The sequence below is a fragment of the Falco rusticolus genome, chromosome 15, assembly GCF_015220075.1.
Source record: "Falco rusticolus isolate bFalRus1 chromosome 15, bFalRus1.pri, whole genome shotgun sequence".
Classification (NCBI taxonomy): domain Eukaryota; kingdom Metazoa; phylum Chordata; class Aves; order Falconiformes; family Falconidae; genus Falco; species Falco rusticolus.
Window position 1 is genome coordinate 22,614,984 of NC_051201.1, and position 17,316 is coordinate 22,632,299.

Below are 17,316 nucleotides of genomic sequence, written 5' to 3' on the forward strand. Positions count from 1 at the left end.
GCCAAGATCCCAGTAACGCAAGCTGGGCTGGTATGATGGAAGCCACTACACATTGTATCCTCTCTTGGCAGGTGAGGAACCTGCAGCTGGTACTGTCCAAGTAAATGGTGCTGGTGTCAGTTCCCCAGGGATAACTGGTGTCCTTGCCAGCAGAGGCCCTGGTATAATGCACTTCATGTTTAAGGAACAAAGACTAACCTTTTGAACCAGTGTGCCTAGTTTGAAATCTAGTCTGCTGTAGGGAGGGAAGTGCCAAGATGGCAGGCTGGACTCTGAACAGCCACTGCATTACACCACTGTAAAAGGGGAACTAAAAAAGCTACCGTAGGTACTGTTGCACCACCCTGGCCCCCAGTAGCGCTGGTGGGGCTGTAGCTGACCTTTACCTCCATGAGTACAGCCTGGGTTTTGCTGCTTTGCACTACTTCTAACTGCAGCAGCAAAGATTCTCTCCTCTCACATGGGGCTTTGCACCCTGTTGAAGCAGACAGTGTTGGCTGGGTAAGAAACATTCTCTTTATTAAATATAGCTTGGCCTGCAAACCTCCAGTGTTCTGTCACGCAAAAACTGCTGAGGGGAAAAACAGTAATATAAACACGATGCAGAGCAGTGCCTGAGCTCAGGGGAGAACTGTATCCACTGAAGCACGTGTATCAAATGCTTGGCCTACAACAGCTGCAGAACTGTGACATGCTCTGTTAAAGAGTACTCGAGCCCATACAGAACTGCCTTTTAGAGAGGGAAAAGGAAATACCTTGCTCTACTGAGCCTCCATGAAACCCAGATGGATGGGCTTGTACTCTTTCAAATGCGCAGTATTAACTCAGCACTGAACTCTTCACCTATACTGTCAGCATCTCTGCCTGCCAGGTGTTTACTCTGCACCTCTGTAAGGTGAGAGCCACCAGCTGCATTTCTGCCCTCTTCATCTGATTAAGGAGCAGTTCTTGCCTGACATTTCTGATGCTAAATGAGGGAACCCACTTGCTGTTCTGATAACATATGTCTGTGTTCCTAAACAGCCCTGCGGAGGCCTGGGTTTTCTTAAGTTGTCTAGAAGAAGGCGGTAGTTGTGCTCCAGAGTGCTCATTGTAAGATAAGGCCACCCCAAACCACTTCTGTGCGGTGGAAGATACTTTTGTTTATGTAGAGGTAGCTGAAAAGCCAGATGCCGTAGGAGGGACAAGTGGGCCTATATTCAATCTCACCATCTGCTCTCAGAGCTGCAGAGGAGACTGCCCAAGGCTGGCCTTCCTTTCCCAAGCACAGTTCCAGGCAGTTTGTTTCCAGGGGCAGCGAGGTTTCTAGTGTACCAGCTCTAGCAGCTGATGCAAGATCCTTTTCTGTCCATAGCGCACATGCAACGCTTGCTGCTCCCTTCGACTCAGTTTCTCATAAGCCTCTTTGTTATTTAGCAAGTCCTGCTCTGCTTTCAAGTCTGACCCGTAGGACTCCAGGGTCAGCAACACGCTGTCATAAAGGAGCTTCTTGCAAGGGGTTTTAAGTCTGGAGAGAGCCTCGTTTGAAAGGGTAGAGTTTTCTTCTTCCTCACTGTTGTCCTCCCAGGCGTCTTGTTCCTTATACTCCTTAAATTCTTCTTCTGACATGCACAGCACCTGTAATGACGCAGGCAAAGAGACAAGTCACTGGCAGTGCCAGTACATCGGGCTCTCTTCTCTACAGAAGTGTGGGCTTGGAGCTGCACGGAGCAGGTGTGTTCTTCCTCAGCTGCACTAAACATGAGTGTGCAAAACTGGTGTAGACACCTCATTGCAAGTGACCTGGGGGTTAGAAGAGCCTTCAGACAGCAAACCTGTGTGTTGGCAACAGTCTTAAAAGGACATTTGGCTGCTGCCTGCAGAGGTGCAGCAGCTCTCTAGAACAGCAGTAGCCATGGAGCTGTTCCAGCCTGGTCTGTAATTACCTGCGGGTGGCTGGGTCAGGAAAGGAAGTACCTGAAGCCTGGGAGCTGGGCATCTGCCACCCCACCCCACTGCTTTTCACACAGGAGTGTTGGTACCAAAATGCCTTCGCATGCTTGTCCTCCTTCACTTGAGCCATTCCACGTGCTGGTTTGCACCGCTGCAGTACACGTAGCCTGTGCTCTTCCTTGCCTAGCTCTTCCACCACTTGCAGTGCTTACCTTCAGGGTTGTGGACAGCTCTTCCTCTGTCAGCACCTCATCCCAGCCGAGTACAAAGGCACCTTCCTCCCCCACCATCTCCAGCTGGCACAAGAAGTCCCACTGCTCTGCGACCAGCTGCTGCTGTGCCTCGCTGCTGGCACCTGTTTTGAAGACAGCAGAGCTGCCAGCCCAACTCGGGTTGTGGGGGTGGGTGACCAGGGAAGGGCAGATGGCAGGCAGCAACCCAGGATGTAACCCCAGCACACTGTACAACAGGATTATTTTTCACATTCTTCTCCATCCCTGTTTCATTACGTGACTACTGAACAGAGATCCCTGCCCCAGCCTTTCCGAGAGTGGCTACAGTCACTCACGCTGCAGTGCTGCCTTGCGAACTGTCACCATCTGGATGTCAGCTGTGTCGTTGCTGTTGCCAGGGTACGGCTCTGCGAAGCCATACATGTGCAGGAGCTGCCAGTTGGCCATCTGCCCGTAGGTGTTGAAGATCTCTTGTCCTTTGCTGATGGGCTGTGTGGTAACCATTCGTAAACATTGCTGCAAGCAGGGAGAGAAGAGGGGCTTAGAGCTGCAGTGGTGCTAATGCTTGGAAAAGAGGTTTCTAAGAGGCTCAGATTAAGCTCTCCCCAGCTAAAGCCAAGCAGGCACCAGGGAAGTATGTTCAGCAAAACAGCTTCGTATTAATGAGGTTGAGACCAGACAAAGCAGGTGAGCAGTGCTGGTGCCTTGCTGTGCACCACTCCCGAAGGCCTTGTGGTGCCGAGGAATGTGACCGTGATGATACCTGGCCCAGTGGCTTTGCACTCACGGGAGAGTATTCCAGGTTGGCGTTGTGGTTGGCCACATGGTTCAAAATATCTGCTACAGGCACCATCATCGGAGGGTTGGGCCCCTTCTCATCCTCATCTTCCTCTTCCAAAGGTTCCTGAAAGCTAAGATGGGGGAGATGAAGACCAGGCAGCTGGACGCTCTGTGGCACAGGACCAGCTTTACCTTTTCCTCGTGTTCTTGTGCAACTGCTACCCTAACACAGCCTGTAACCTGTCCCGTGATCCTGCTCCTTGCCAAAGCAAAGTCCTTGCTCCTTACCTGTAGGCCATGACAAAAGCCACCAGCTCCTTGTACAGCTCCAGCGTGTGCAGCTTGGGGTCAAAGATTTTTGGGTGGGCCTTCATGAAGGGCAGGATGATGGAGCTGTACTCCAGGTGGATGTTAGCCAGGTCCTTGTCCACAGCTTCTGGGATGCCTGTGCCCTGCAGGAGTCTTGTTCGCTCTTCTTCAGGCCTGTGGCAAGGAAACCAGCAGGGTCATCCCTCTGTGCCCTGGGGCGCAGGGGTCTGTAAGCTCCCTTCTTCAGCATCCCTGCTTCCTGGTGCTCCCAACAGCCCCAGCCTGTAGCTGGCTCCAACCCGAGTGGGGCCTGAGAGCGTCCCTCAGGCTCCTGCCATCAGCAGCACAGGGTGAGAACAGAGGGGTGGGATCATCCCTACCTACCCCCGGGCCCCCCAGTCTGTGCCACCACATTCAGCTGTCAAACGGGGCCACCCCCCAGCCTGGATGGCCTTCACCTTACCAGAACATGGGGTGATCCAGGCTCCTGAAGTCCTGCCAGAGGGAGAAGTACGGCTGCCAGGGAGAGCTGCTGGCTGTGTACTCGTGCAGCAGGGCCAGCAGGAGCGGCACCCAGCCTGACTGGCTCTGCAGGGACTCCTGGGCTGAGCAACCAGCGCGTGGGGAAAGTGTAAGTGAGCCGAGGTACGCGTCTTCCGAAGGCCGACACCACCAGCCTCGTCCCCTGGCCTCGGCCTGGGGCAGCGCGGCCAAGTTCTGCCCTTGCTCCGGTTTGCCCCGGGCTGCAGCAGCACTGAAGCCGCCCAGGCCCCTGCCCCTGTCCTCGCCCCGAAGGAAGCAGGGCAGGAGCCGATCCTTCCCCGCACGGGGGGCGGGGGGGGGGGCAGGAGCCGATCCTTCCCCGCACGGGGGGGGGGGGGCAGGAGCCGATCCTTCCCCGCACGGGGGGGGGGGGGGGGGGGCAGGAGCCGATCCTTCCCCGCACGGGGGGGGGGGGGGGGGGGCAGGAGCCGATCCTTCCCCGCACGGGGGGGGGGGGCAGGAGCCGATCCTTCCCCGCACGGGGGGCGGGGGGGGGGGGGCAGGAGCCGATCCTTCCCCGCACGGGGGGGGGGGGGCAGGAGCCGATCCTTCCCCGCACGGGGGGCGGGGGGGGGGGGCAGGAGCCGATCCTTCCCCGCACGGGGGGGGGGGGGCAGGAGCCGATCCTTCCCCGCACGGGGGGGGGGGGGCAGGAGCCGATCCTTCCCCGCACGGGGGGGGGGGGGGGGGGGCAGGAGCCGATCCTTCCCCGCACGGGGGGGGGGGGCAGGAGCCGATCCTTCCCCGCACGGGGGGCGGGGGGGGGGGGGCAGGAGCCGATCCTTCCCCGCACGGGGGGGGGGGGGCAGGAGCCGATCCTTCCCCGCACGGGGGGGGGGGGGGCAGGAGCCGATCCTTCCCCGCACGGGGGGGGGGGGGGCAGGAGCCGATCCTTCCCCGCACGGGGGGGGGGGGCAGGAGCCGATCCTTCCCCGCACGGGGGGCGGGGGGGGGGGGGGCAGGAGCCGATCCTTCCCCGCACGGGGGGGGGGGCAGGAGCCGATCCTTCCCCGCACGGGGGGGGGGGGGGCAGGAGCCGATCCTTCCCCGCACGGGGGGGGGGGGGGCAGGAGCCGATCCTTCCCCGCACGGGGGGGGGGGGGCAGGAGCCGATCCTTCCCCGCACGGGGGGGGGGGGGCAGGAGCCGATCCTTCCCCGCACGGGGGGCGGGGGGGGGGGGGCAGGAGCCGATCCTTCCCCGCACGGGGGGGGGGCAGGAGCCGATCCTTCCCCGCACGGGGGGGGGGGGCAGGAGCCGATCCTTCCCCGCACGGGGGGGGGGCAGGAGCCGATCCTTCCCCGCACGGGGGGGGGGGGCCGGAGCCGATCCTTCCCCGCACGGGGGGGGGGGCAGGAGCCGATCCTTCCCCGCACGGGGGGCGGGGGGGGGGGGCAGGAGCCGATCCTTCCCCGCACGGGGGGGGGGGCCGGAGCCGATCCTTCCCCGCACGGGGGGCGGGGGGGGGGGGCAGGAGCCGATCCTTCCCCGCACGGGGGGGGGGCAGGAGCCGATCCTTCCCCGCACGGGGCGAGGGCACCGCCGGGCGCTCCCTCCAAGGTCGCAGATGCTGCAGATCGGCCGCGGGGTCCCCAGCCCCCCCCTTCCCCCTGGTGCCCGACAGCCCCGCCCCCCGCCCGCCCCGGGCCGCCTCACCGTCGCGCAGCAGCCCGCGGATGGCGCTGGTGTGCTGGGAGAGCAGCGCGGCGCGCGGGACGCTGCACAGCACCTCCCCGGCCTGCAGCTCGGCCGCCGCCAGCATCCCGTACCCCGCCACCGCGCCCGCCCGGCTCAGGCGCACCTGGGGGCGAGAGGGCAGCGGGGACAGTCAGGGGGCTGTTGGGGTGGGCCCGGTCCCCCCCTCCCCACCGGCTGCCTCACCTTGGGGCTGAGCTGCACGCCGGCCCGCCCGCACCACGCCAGGAAGCCGGAGAGCGGATCGGCGCTGCGCTGTCCCCGGGCGCTGCCTCCGGCAGCCGCCTGCGGGTGAGAAGCCGGGGTGAAGCGGGGGTGCCCCCGGAGCCCCGAGCCCGGATCGCGGTGTCCCGTGTCCCTCCCACCCCGCCGCCGCGGCACCTTGGGCCTCTTGGGCACCGACGCCATGGCGCTGCGGACACGTGGTGCCCCCTACGTGGGGGTGGGCGGGGCGGGGCTCGGCTCCGCCCCCCGGTGGGGGTGGCAGAAGGGGGGGCACTGGGTGCCTCGTCCAGCCCCTCCCTGTCTGGGGGGCTCTGAGCTCCTCGCTGGGGGGGTCCAAGCCCTCTTGTGGGGTCTGGGTCATCTCTGTGGGGCCGGGAGCCTTGGGGGGCCTCTCAGCCCCTCTCTGCGGGGTCGGGGGGGCCTCAGAGTCCCTCTCTGTGACACTCGGAGGGGCTTGTAGGGCCTCTCCGGGGGGGGATCCAGGCACCAGCAAATGACCTTTGGCAGGGCCTGGGGGCCTCTCTCTGAGCTCCCGGCCCCTTTTCCACCCCGCGGCCGCCTCCGGGGGCATTTCCCCAAAGCCCGGGTGTCCCCAGCAGGGTCCTGCTGCAGCCGCCTCGGGGGGCTCCGGTGCCTCTGTGGCAGCTGTGGGGCGCCGGCGGGGTCGCGCCGCCAGGCGCGGGTTAAAAGCAGCGGGTTCTAATTAATCAGGGTCATTAAGCTTTTTTCAGTCGGCACCCCCCACCCGCATGTGCCGAGCTCTGACCTCCCGCCCAGACCCTTCCCGCAGCGCGGGGTCACCCCTCTGCCCCCCGGTAACTAACCCTGGCGGAGGGCGGGCAGGTGCCTCACTGGTGGCTCTTAATGAAGCCAATTAGCGCAAGAGGCGCCTGAAGAGGCCCCAGCAGCCTCCGCACCCGGTGCTGGTACGCGCCGGGGCAGGGCGGGGGTCCCGGGGGTCCCTGTCTTGCAAGGCCGCCCCCCGCTGCGGTGGGTCCCTCGGGGCGGGCCGGGTGTGTCCCGCGTTGTCCCCCCGTGCCCCAGCGAGGGGGGGTCCGCGGGGTCCGTGCGGAGCGTCCCGCCCCCCCCGGGCGGGAGCCTGGATAGCTCAGCTGGGAGAGCATCAGACTTTTAATCTGAGGGTCCAGGGTTCAAGCCCCTGTTCAGGCGAAGGCGTTATCCTTTAGCAGCACGGCAGGGTCTCCCGCGGGCGGCAGCAGCCCCTCTCCCTGCTGCCAGACAGCCCCCTACCCACCCCCCACCCCCTGTTTCTTTTCCGCACCATCCCATCCCCAGGGATCTTTCTGGGGCCGGTTCCATCCCATCTGACACCCACACGGCACCACTCGCGTATTCCAGCCACCCATTACCGCAGAGAGGGGGCCCTGTGCCCTACGGAGCCCCCAAAGCCTCGCTCCCCTCGAGGCACAGCTGCAGCCGCCCCCCTTCCCTCCCTCCCCCGCCCCAAGCCTAGCTCTTGGGGGCGGGGGGGGGGGGGTGGGCGGGTACAGTGGCTCCCCTCCTCCCAGGGACAGGCACATCATCAGTGTCCCGGTTTCGGCTGGGATGGTTCATTTTCTCGGTAGCTCACACCGAGTCGGGCCCTCTCGGGTTCCTGAGGGGGGCACGGGAAATGGGGAGGGGGCATGGCTGGGACACCTGGCCCGAACGGGCCAAAGGGCTGTTCCGTACCATGTGATGCCCTGCTCAGTTAAGCTGGAGGAACAAGGAAGGGGAGAACCTTCAGAGCGATGGCGTTTGTCTTCCCCAGCCCCTGTTACGTGTGATGGAGCCCGGCTGGCCAGTGGGCAGGGGTGAACGAATCCCTCGCTTCGCTTTGCCCATGTGCGCAGCTTTTGCTTTTCCCCTTAAACTGGCTCTACCTCGGCCCATGAGTTGCCTCGCTTTTACCCTTCTGCTTCTCTCCCCCATTGCACCGGGGCAGGCAAGCAACGAGCAAGCGGCTGCGCGGGGCTGAGGCACCGGCTGCGGTTAAACTGCAGCAGCCGGCCCAGCACCAGCCCTGGGGAGGGAAAGCCTGTGCCCGCTGCACCCCACGCCCACGGTGCACCCCCAGATCGACCCCGCTGCTGCCCGCCTGGGGCAGCCATCACTGGTGCCAGGCCCGCGCGGGGCTGCAGGGCAGCCGTGGTGGCTTCGCAGCAAGAGACACGGCACCCGTATCAACCCACGAGTGCGTTTTATTGGCCCGATTAACTTTGCTTCCCAGCAGCTCCAATCCCTTCCGCGTGCGCGCCTCAGTCGTCACTCATTTCTTGCCAGCAAGAAAACAAAGCGATAATAAATAGGAAGCTTATTTGCGGGGGGAGGCCCAGGGGACAGCCTGTGCCTGGCCCCGGTCGGGGGGGGGACGGCGGCAGGGGGGCTGCAGGCAGGCAAGCGATTGCCCCACAGCCGCCACGGGCAGGACAGCCTGGTCCTGGGGCCACGCGGGCTGCGGGGCTGGGGGAGCCGCTGTCACGGGGAGGGGGTGGGGGGGATATAGCAATCTCTATTTAATTACATTAAAATAGACTATTTAAAAAAATTATTTCTAGTAGTTAAAAAAATGTGTCGTGGTCCATGGGGCTGCCCCAGCACTCGGGACAGACCCAGCTCACCTCGCCCCCCGGGCAGCCCCGTCCTGGGGGGTCCGGCACGGCGGGCGCCAGGGGCGGATGCTAGCAGGGTGGCCACCGCAGGTGACAAAGCAGGGGCACCGTGCCCCCCGCCAGCCCCACAGCTACTGCTCTGCAGGTCACAGGCAGACCAAACGCAGAGGAGCAGGCATGCTCCCTGCCCCTGCGGTGGGGCCGGACCCCCGCCCCAGGGGCTTAAATGACGTGGCAGCAGTTGAACTGCCCCAGCGAGAGGAGGCTTTCCTTGGAGCCCGGCCGGATTTTGAAGGCCAGGGCTTTCTCACAGAGCGGGAACTGCAGGAGCCTGTCCCGCAGGCTGCCCCCCTTGCTTTTGCCTGGGTCCAGCTTGATCACGCTCTCTGCGCCCCCCTCGATGCCCCCCAGGTCCGAGCTCTCCCCTGACCGCTGGGCTGGGCTGCTGGGTGCCCCCTGCCCTGGGGACTTGTCTGCAGGGCTTGGGAGGGCAGCAGGGGTTGTTGTCTCTGCCCCCAGCACCTCGGGAAGCTCAGCACAGCCACTCCGGGGGGACAGGATGGCTCCCTTTTCCCTGGGGGGCTCTGCCAAGGAGCCCCTAGGCTCTATGTCCTCCCTCCTAGGGGGCTTGGCTCCAGTCCCCCGAAGTGCTGGGGGACCCCAGCCCCCGCTCGCTCCCTTCCCAGCCCAGGCCACCCCCGAGCGCCCGCCCCAGCTCCCCAGCTCGGCCCCTGGCCCCCACACCTCCCCGCAGCCAGATGGGCGGCGGCGGGCATGCAGGAAAGCTCGCATCTGCTCCTGGTTCAGTGAACTGCTCTTCCTCTCCATGGTGCTGGGCCTCCCCTCCTCCTCCTCCTCCTCCTCCTCTTCCTCCTCACAGATCTGCTGCAGGGCGGGGGTGCTCTTGGTGATGGTGGTGTCAACAGCAGGGACCTTCAGCAGGGTCCTGGGGGGCTGCCGGCCACTTGTGTCCCCTCCAGCAGGCAGGGGGGGCAGCCGGGAGCCCACAGCAAGGCTGCCTGGCACCTCTGTGAAGGGCAAGAGGCTGCTGGTGCTGCCCACGGGGCTGAATGTGTCCGATAAGTTGGTCCTGAGAAAGGGGGGGATGCAGGTGTCAGTACCCCGCCGGGCATCGTGAGGACTGTAGTAAGTAGGGGGACAAGGGACCAGCTGGGACTCTGCACTGGGGACCTGGGGTGGTTTGGGGGGACAGGGGGCAGCAGAGGGGCTCACCTGCTTTGTACCTCCTTGGCCAGGTTGTAGACAAGGCTGAGGCAGTGGCCCTGCTTCTCCTGCTTCTCCCGCAGCATCCTCTCCGCCAGCAGGAAATACGTGGCTGTGATGTGGTTGTAGCGGTTGGCTTCCAGCGCCCTGTGCGGGACCAAAGGACCCACATCAGCGTGCAAGGGATGCACTCAGCGGGACTCCCAGAGCCCTTCACAGGGGCTCCTGCCTCGGCATCCTGCCCCATCACTCACTCCTGGATGGTGTCCCGATCCGCAATGTTTCCGCACGTCATGGCCTGGAGGATGATTTCGTGCTCCTCCTCAGACACGCGCTTGTGGGAGGTGAGGGGCAGCAGGCAGCGGCTGGCGGGGGATGGGTCTACCCCCTGCAGCCACGCGTGGCCCTCGATCTGCTCCAGGGAGGCTCGCTGCTTCGGGTCCCGCTGCAGCATCCTGGAGATGAGACTGTGGGGGGAAGGGGTGATGCTGCAATCCCGCAGCAGCACACGAACGCCTAATTCAGCTGCTTTTCCTCCCTTTTCCCACCTCAGCTCCTAGGCATCCCCCAGGGATGGCACACCCACCCCCAGGGACAGTGAGTTGGGGTCTGGGGGAGTCCAGTTACAGGGGGAGAGAGATGCTTACTCAGCGCACTGTGCAGAGACGTGCGGGGGGACGGTGTAGCGGCAGTCCATTATCATAGTGAGGGTCTCGCTGTCATTGGCCTCCTGGAAGGGGGGGTGACCACACACCAGCATGTACAGGATGACCCCCAGGCTCCAGATGTCTGCAAGAAGCAGCAATGGTTCAGGTTGCAATCACCATGGCCCAGGAGAAAGCCCCCAACCCCAGGGACCCTGGGGGGGGAGCCCACCCTACCAGCCCCCAATGCCAATCCGGCAGAGACCAGTGCTCACTGGGATGCTCCTTGGAAGTAACAGTTCTCAGGTCCTGCCCCACAGATGGGGAGACCACAGCCCCACCAAGGCAGGGAAGGACCTTCTCCATCCCCACATCCAAGCAGGCCTCAAGGGGCTTCACCAAAGCAGTTGAGGTCTTACCCCCTTTCCCAGGTGGGGACAGGGAGGCCAGCCCCAAGCTCTGTTCCCCCCCAGGTCACCCACCCATGGCACTATTTCGTGTCATTACTCAGCTTCCCAGCTGCCAAACAGACCCCACTGTGACCACCCCAGTACAAGACTGTGCTGGAGGGGACACCACAGCCACGGGACAGGGACACAGCCGCCATCCAGGCTCTCCAGCTGCCTGTAGCCACGTGGGCACCAGCCAGAGTGGGACTGCTGCCCTAACCCAGGGACAGGGACAGAAGCAGCAGTATCTTCACCTGCTCCTCCTGACGAGTACACAAACTGTCTGCAAAAGTGCTTTTTTTAGGATGCTGAGCATGCCCCAGGGCTCCCCGTTAATACCTTCAGCTTAAGTCAAGTGCCTGTGTTTGAAAATGTCTCATCTGTGACGGTTTTCTCCCTTCATTTCCCTTCGCAGAGCCACCAGCTTATTCTTCTACCAGCTCCACAAGCTATGCCCGTTCTCAACTGTGGAGCCACCTTTCCCTGAGCCAACGCTGGGCTTTTTCCTTTAAGCTCTCATGTTTTGCTTTGCTAAATCCTCCTGCTCCAAATTCCAGCAGAACTGGCTCAGGTCCTGCTTCCCTGCCATGTCCCCTCTGTCCCAGCAGAGCCTCTTGGTGCCCTCAGCCCGGCTCTCCTAGCCCCGGGATGGTCTCCCCAGACCCCTGCACCCGGCCAGGGGAGGAAGGGTGCTGGAAGCCACAGAGAGGAAGCGTTTTTCAGGGTGGGGATGGAGTAAAGGAAACTTTGGGAGCTCCTCCGCCCAAACAGCAGCATCCCCAGCAGGTTTCCTTCCGGCATCACACCCCCAAATAACCACTAGTGCTGGCTTACTGGTGGCTGCACCCTCGTGCTGCTCCTCCCGAGCACTGGAGGATGCCACATCAGGCTCACAGCGTGCTTGGGCTTTTTCCTCTTCCTGGTATGAGCCATCATTCTGTGGCATCTGGGTGGGTGTGGGGACAGCCTCCACAGGGAGGACCACCCTGTGCCAGGGCAGAGCTGGGCAGCCAAGCACCCAAGGGACAGGCTTGCTCCCCGCAGAGACAGCAGTGCTACCGGGGGAGCATGGGTGCTCCCAGTGTAAGGGGGCAAAAGCAAGGTGGTACAGCGCCGGTAGGACCACACTCCCCACAAGGGACACAAGGGCAGCAGGTCCCCAGGGTAAGTGCCAGCTGTGGCTGCACCCCACCAACCTTACCGACAGCCGGGGCATCATACTCATCCCCAAGCAGGATCTCAGGTGCCGAGTAAGCCAGTGAACCACAGCTGGTGGTGAGCATCTTGCCAGGCTGGAAGCGGTTGCTGAAGCCGAAGTCGGTGAGTTTGACCACCCCCTGCTCCTGGAAGAAGACCACATTCTCGGGCTTGAGGTCGCGATGCACCACGTGGAGCTTGTGGCAGTAGGAGATGGCGTGGACGATCTGGGCGAAGTAGTGCTTGGCCCGTGGCTCAGCCAGCCCGCCCTCATGTCGCATGATGTGGTCAAACATGTCCCCACCGTCACCCAGCTCCAGGATGAGGTAGAGCTTGGCATGGGTGTCGATGACCTCGTAAAGGCGCACCACATTGGGGTGCTGGACCAGCTTCATGCAGCGCACCTCTTGCAGGAGCTGCCCCGCTGCCTCCCCCGCCAGCTTACTCTTGTCAATCACCTTGACGGCCACCCGCTGCCCGGTGAAGACATGCCGTGCCAGTTTCACCACCGCAAAGTGGCCCTTGCCCAGTGTGCGCTCCAGGTCATACAGCCCCGCGATCTTCCCCTCGCCGCAGCCCTGCGTCCCAGCCATGGTGGCAATGTCAGGCAGGGACAGGCATCAGGCGCTGTGGTATGGAGGAGCCACTGAGCAATGTGGGGTAAGGGATGGGGCACCCCCAAATATCAAGTCCCGCAGCACTGGGGACACCAGGAGGACATCAGGGTTCCAGCACTCTGGGCACCCCTGACACCCCATCTCGCAGTCTCCAGCATCCCAGGACTGGGGCACCCATCTGTACCCTGGCCTCCAGTCCCCAACACCCCAGACATCCCAATACTCCTATTGGGATCCACTCCTCAGCACCCTAGGGTACCCCAGTACTCCCACATCCAGGTCCCCAGCACCCTGTACACTCCAATACCCTAATTTTCAGTCCCCAGCACCCTGGGCACCCCCATACACCAACCTTTACTCCTCAGCACCCTGGACATCCCCATACCCCACCTCCAGGTTCTCAACACCCTGGGTACCCCAACACGCTCACCTCCAATTTCCCATCACCATGGGCTCCCCCATATCCCACCACCAGGTCCCCGTAACCCCAGCACTCTGGGCACCCCAACACCCTCACTTCCACACCCCAGCACCCTGGACACCCCCACACCCCTTCCTCCAGATCTCCAGCACCCTCATCACCCCCGTATTCCCCCCTCCATACCCTGGCACGCCGGGTACCCCCATAGCGCACCCCCGCTGTCTCTAGCCCCCGGGACACCCCCCTATCTCTAGCCCCCCTGTCTCCAGCACCCTGGGCACCCCCATATTCCCACTCCCACTGCCTGGGCACCCCCTTGCCCCACCCCTAGTCCCCGTCACCACGGGTCCCCCAGTAGCACCCCCATACCCCCGGCAGACGGGGCTCGGCCCCCCCGGCCCCCCGCACTCACCGGGGCGGCGGAGCTGGGGCCGCCGGGGCTGCGGCTGCCCGGGCGCGCCCGCCCCGCTGACGTCAGGGCGGCTCCGGGCTCGCGCCTTAAAGGGCCCCGTCCGCCGGGGCTGAGGCTGGGGCGATGCTCATCGCATCTCCCGGAGCGGCCACGGGCTTGGGCCTTCTGCGCGGCTCAGTAGTGCCCGGGGGGGCGGCTGGGCTGGCATCAGCGGTGGCGAGGCCGCTAATGAGCTAAACGAGCCGCCCACCCGCTTCCAGGAAGAGCCCCCCGCCCCGCCCGGGCTCCCGAGGGTCGCGCCGTGGGCCGGGCGTCCGCCTCGCCGCCCTCCTGCCCGGGGCACCCGCTCACGGGGATCTCCGCCGAGCCGCTCCGCCCGGGGCCGGGGGCGCAGCCCTGGGGCCGCCCCCCCGCCGTGAGCCCGCTTTCCTGGAAGCGGCCCGGCGAGCGGCCGGCTGCCTCATTTAGCTCGTTACCGGCCGCGGGGCCGCGCACAAGGCAGGCGGTGCGCCGGTGGCTAACGAGCTCGGCGCGGCCGCCCCCGGCACCGCTAATGCCTGCCCGGCAGCCCCCGCCCGCGGGCTGCAAATGGGCCCTGATGGGCCGGGCTGGGGGGCGGCAGCTGGGAGCAACACGGGCCAGGGGGCTGGGGGAGCCGAGAGGACGGAGCTGCCATCGGGATGGGGCGCGCAGCAACCCCCCCGGCTTCGGGAGTGGCAGGAGGGGGACGGCCAAGCCAAGGCTTTACTCGGGCACACAGGGCGCAGGAGGCAGCAGGGTGCTGAGCGGGGGGTCCTGTGCACTGAGGGGCCCGGGTGGGCGCTGAGCATTTCCAGCGGCCGGAGAAGAAGCACAGCAGATGAGCCCTTTGCCGGTCCTGTGCCTCTTCTGAAGCATCCCCTGTGCCGGGAATCAGGTGGTGCCGAGGGGCCTGCCACCGCAGCCGGGAGCGGCGGCTCACACTCCCCCGGGGACCTGCTGGGAGGCTGGGGGTGCTCCCTGGCGGCACAGGGCTCAGGAGCTGCCTGGCACGGGCCATTGGCCTCCCCGGGTGCGCACGTCACAGCCCATTGAACCCCTCTCGTGTCTTATCGCCCCCTTTCCCCGGGGGCTGAAGCCACCCAAGGGCAGAGGCCTTTCCAAGAGGAGCCCGGCTGCGCTGCCGCCCTGGTAGCGGGCAGTCTGCGGGGGGCTGGAGGCAGGAGCTGGCAGCCCCTGGACGCTGGGTGTCTGGGCAATTAGCCACCCTGTGTGTGAGTTTGGGGATCCACAGAGAAAGGCGATTCCTTTCTGGCACTGGGGTTTCTAGCAAACAGCTCTCAGATCTGCTGCCGTCAGTACCGGAGGGGACGGTGGAGGCTCTGTGAGCAGCATCTCCCACCACCTCTTTTGGCTGACTATCCATTCCTCTCCCCTAATGAAAAGTTCGTGTGTGTCAGGGCTGGGTCCTCCTCCTGACGGGGTGCTGGGTGCTGCAGGTCTGTATCCTTTAGCCAATTGCCTGTTGTACATGTGCCAATGCTGCTTTGAAGCCCTCAGTTGAAAAAGCAAGGACAGGCATGTGGTGTGCTGTGATGCTGCATCTGTAACACATGTCCCCTGCAGCCCTGGCTGGTGAGAGACTGCAGAGGTGCCACCTCCACCAGTGCCTGGCCCTGTGACTGAGGCTGCATCGGGCTGGCTGCAGCTCCCTTTGGGTTTTGGAGCGGCCCTTGAAGGTCTCTGTACTGAGAAGCTCAAGGAGACACATGTGGTGGCTGTGAAAGCCAGCACAGGGCCTGGGGAGAACCGAGTGGCTGGTTCCTCCCTTCCCACAGTGGAGTCGAGCCTGGGACGCACAAGGGAGCTCGTCTGAGAGCGCCTGGCTTCGGGGAACCACATGTTTTCCAAAGGATACATCAATGGGATGCAGCTAGCACAGGTGGGAGCCTGAAAAATCAGCAGATGGCAAATGGTCAACCATTGGAGGGCTTCTGGAGGTTCTGGGCTATGGCAGGGTGCCTGTTAGGAGCTGGGGGGGAGGGCAATATTCCATTTGAGAACCAGCAGAGAGCTCAGCGGTCTTTGGCAAGGAGCCTGTAGCCCTGGTATTTGTCTAGCTGGGAACTAGGAGGTGTTCCCAGCCTGCAGGCTCAGTGGCTCTGCTCAGACACAGCTGGAAAGAGAAGTGGCCTGGAAGGGTGGTAGGGACCGCCACACAGAAACTGGGGAGTTTGGGGCCTGTGGGGATCTGTTCCTCCCCGCAGTTGTGCAGGGTGCAGAGCAGGAGCCCTCCCTCCTGCGCATCGCCCTGCCAGCTGCCTCTCCTTTCAGACAAAGCCTGGTTCCCAGAGAAGCCCACCTACCTGGTAGTTAGCAGAGTCATGTGGCCACAGCACTTAATTAATTAAAAGCCAATATAAGTTCCAGTAAGCATGTGGGGAGGAGGATACTGAGGCAGAAAGCAGGAGCAGCGCTCCCAGCGAGCTCGGTGGAGCAGCGAGCGGCAAGCCCCCTCTCTGCTTGGAGAGGTCAGTGCTTACAATGGGAAGGGTCTGGGGGCATTCAGGGCATGATACCCATGGCTGTGGGGCTCCCCACGGTGCGGAGGGGTCGCTCCTGGCAAAGAGCTGGGAGGTTTTGTGGGGATGGGGAGGTGAGGAGTGGCCCGCACAGCTCTGGGGTGCTGGAGCCCCAAGGCTACCAAAGCAGCAGGCGTGGGGTTTCATGGGACTAGGCTGCTGGCAGTGACTGGGGGTGCCCTCCCCAGCCCCTTTTCTTTTGCTCCCTAAAAGCCTCCCCACTTTTTACAACTTTGAGGCCCCCAAAGCCCACAGCCCAGCCCTGCATCTGCTCTGCCCCAGCTCAGCTCGCCCAGTCTTCCCCCCACTGTGCCTGGTGTGGCCCTCTTCCCCACCAAGCCCCCTCCAGCCCAGCCTCGCTCTCTGCCCAGCATGATACCTTCACCTTCCTCCCTTCTGCTGGACCTCCCACAAGCAGGGAGGGGGAAGCAAACACTGCACTGGGGGCAGGTGAAAACTGCAGGCTGGTCCAACTGGGGGGACATCTCTTGATGATGGTGTCCACGACCCAGGCTGAGGGGGCTTAGCATCCAAACGCTTCCCACACAGAAGCCACACAGTCGAGTGTCAGCGGGTTTTTCAGGTAACGGTGGCACGGAGGGGCTGGAGTCCCCTGCAAGGGCCTTGGTTGTGACATCCAGCCCATTGCCATGGTCCTTAAGCAAAATCTCATCCATACCTGCTTGCTCTGCCAGCCTCCGTGTCACACTTTATCTTCTCGGAGCCTCACATTGTTTATTATGCCCAAATCCTGTTGTTTTGTTGAAAAAGGAGCTGTAGCAAAGCAGTTTGTAAATTCCCAGGGACTTTCAGGGAGATTTCTGTTGCAGCTGCTCCAGCTGCAACGTGCAGAAGGTCTCTCATGTTTCAACCATATAATGTTGCTCCTGACCAATGCGTTGCAAACCTGCCCATAAGGCTGTGTGCAGAAACATGGCTCAGGGGCTGGCAGCTGGATAGCTGTGGGAGAAACTGGGAGGGGGAGGTGTTACAGAGGAGTGGGGCGAGAAGCAGGGAGGTGCTGGGCTGTGAGTTGTGCAGCCCTCGGCACTGCTGTGGAAAAGGGCACAGAGCGAACTGCTGCTGGGTACACAGCTGCCTCTGTGGTAGTACTCAGGGGCCTCGTGAGATCCCAGTCCTGGCTGTTGCCTGCAAGGCCCTGGTTGCATGCCCAAGCCCAGATGCAGACTAGGCAGTGAGTATTAGCTTCTGATCTTTAAAACTAGTGGCATTTCCACACCCTGCGAGCACAAGTGGCTGGCAGGAGCCATGTTGGATGTTTTAGCCACATCTGTGCACGTGCAGGTGGTGAACACACAGCACCGCGATGGTCTGGCAGATGCTGAAGGCTGTGTGTGGGGCAGGGAGACCATGAACTGCCGCAAAAAAGATCGAGCCTCAGTCTGTCCTCTGCTGCTCACCCCTCTCCGCGGTGAGATCATGAATGTGCCCTCATGTAGGGT

General features: G+C 63.2%; 2 protein-coding genes and 1 non-coding gene across 7 annotated transcripts; 1 reads left to right on the forward strand and 2 right to left on the reverse strand.

The window, feature by feature from the left end:
* Positions 1 to 493: 493 nt before the first annotated feature.
* Positions 494 to 5,942, reverse strand: SETD6 (SET domain containing 6, protein lysine methyltransferase). 4 transcript variants are annotated; one of them, XM_037408652.1, is made up of 9 exons: positions 5,873 to 5,942; positions 5,678 to 5,776; positions 5,453 to 5,597; positions 3,718 to 3,859; positions 3,234 to 3,428; positions 2,953 to 3,076; positions 2,501 to 2,681; positions 2,145 to 2,287; positions 494 to 1,617 (listed from the first exon to the last, which is right to left on the reverse strand). In XM_037408652.1, the coding sequence occupies exons 1-9, from the start codon at positions 5,897 to 5,899 to the stop codon at positions 1,306 to 1,308; spliced, it is 1,368 nt and encodes a 455-aa protein (XP_037264549.1). In that variant the 5' UTR covers positions 5,900 to 5,942; the 3' UTR covers positions 494 to 1,305. The 4 variants fall into 4 exon arrangements, with proteins under 4 accessions (XP_037264549.1, XP_037264548.1, XP_037264546.1 ...); XM_037408651.1 differs by having other exon boundaries at positions 5,678 to 5,911; XM_037408649.1 differs by having other exon boundaries at positions 2,929 to 3,076; positions 5,678 to 5,911.
* An 871-nt stretch (positions 5,943 to 6,813) lies between these two features.
* TRNAK-UUU lies at positions 6,814 to 6,886 on the forward strand. The gene has a single exon. It is a non-coding gene; the product is annotated as a tRNA-Lys (tRNA).
* Positions 6,887 to 7,899: 1,013 nt separating this feature from the next.
* On the reverse strand, positions 7,900 to 13,393 carry LOC119158032 (SNF-related serine/threonine-protein kinase-like). Of its 2 annotated transcripts, XM_037409538.1 has the most exons (7): positions 13,293 to 13,393; positions 12,301 to 12,469; positions 11,847 to 11,988; positions 10,200 to 10,341; positions 9,807 to 10,019; positions 9,562 to 9,699; positions 7,900 to 9,418 (listed from the first exon to the last, which is right to left on the reverse strand). In XM_037409538.1, exons 2-7 carry the CDS (start codon positions 12,433 to 12,435, stop codon positions 8,551 to 8,553), a joined length of 1,638 nt encoding a protein of 545 aa, XP_037265435.1. In that variant the 5' UTR covers positions 12,436 to 12,469; positions 13,293 to 13,393; the 3' UTR covers positions 7,900 to 8,550. The 2 variants fall into 2 exon arrangements, with proteins under 2 accessions (XP_037265435.1, XP_037265434.1); XM_037409537.1 differs by having other exon boundaries at positions 11,847 to 12,469.
* Positions 13,394 to 17,316: the final 3,923 nt, after the last annotated feature.

Coding starts and splice junctions, on each gene's coding strand:
- SETD6 (XM_037408649.1), bottom strand. CDS start 5,899: ATGGCGTCGGTGCCCAAGAGGCCCAAGGTGCCGCGGCGGCGGGGTGGG. Junction 2,682..2,928: donor GTGCAAAGCCACTGGGCCAG/GTATCATCACGG, acceptor CCCTGCTTGCAG/CAATGTTTACGAATGGTTAC. Junction 1,618..2,144: donor AGCTGTCCACAACCCTGAAG/GTAAGCACTGCA, acceptor GCGTCATTACAG/GTGCTGTGCATGTCAGAAGA.
- LOC119158032 (XM_037409537.1), bottom strand. CDS start 12,435: ATGGCTGGGACGCAGGGCTGCGGCGAGGGGAAGATCGCGGGGCTGTAT. Junction 10,342..11,846: donor GTATGATGCCCCGGCTGTCG/GTAAGGTTGGTG, acceptor TGCTTCTTGCAG/ACATCTGGAGCCTGGGGGTC. Junction 10,020..10,199: donor GTCTCTGCACAGTGCGCTGA/GTAAGCATCTCT, acceptor TTCCCCCCACAG/TCTCATCTCCAGGATGCTGC.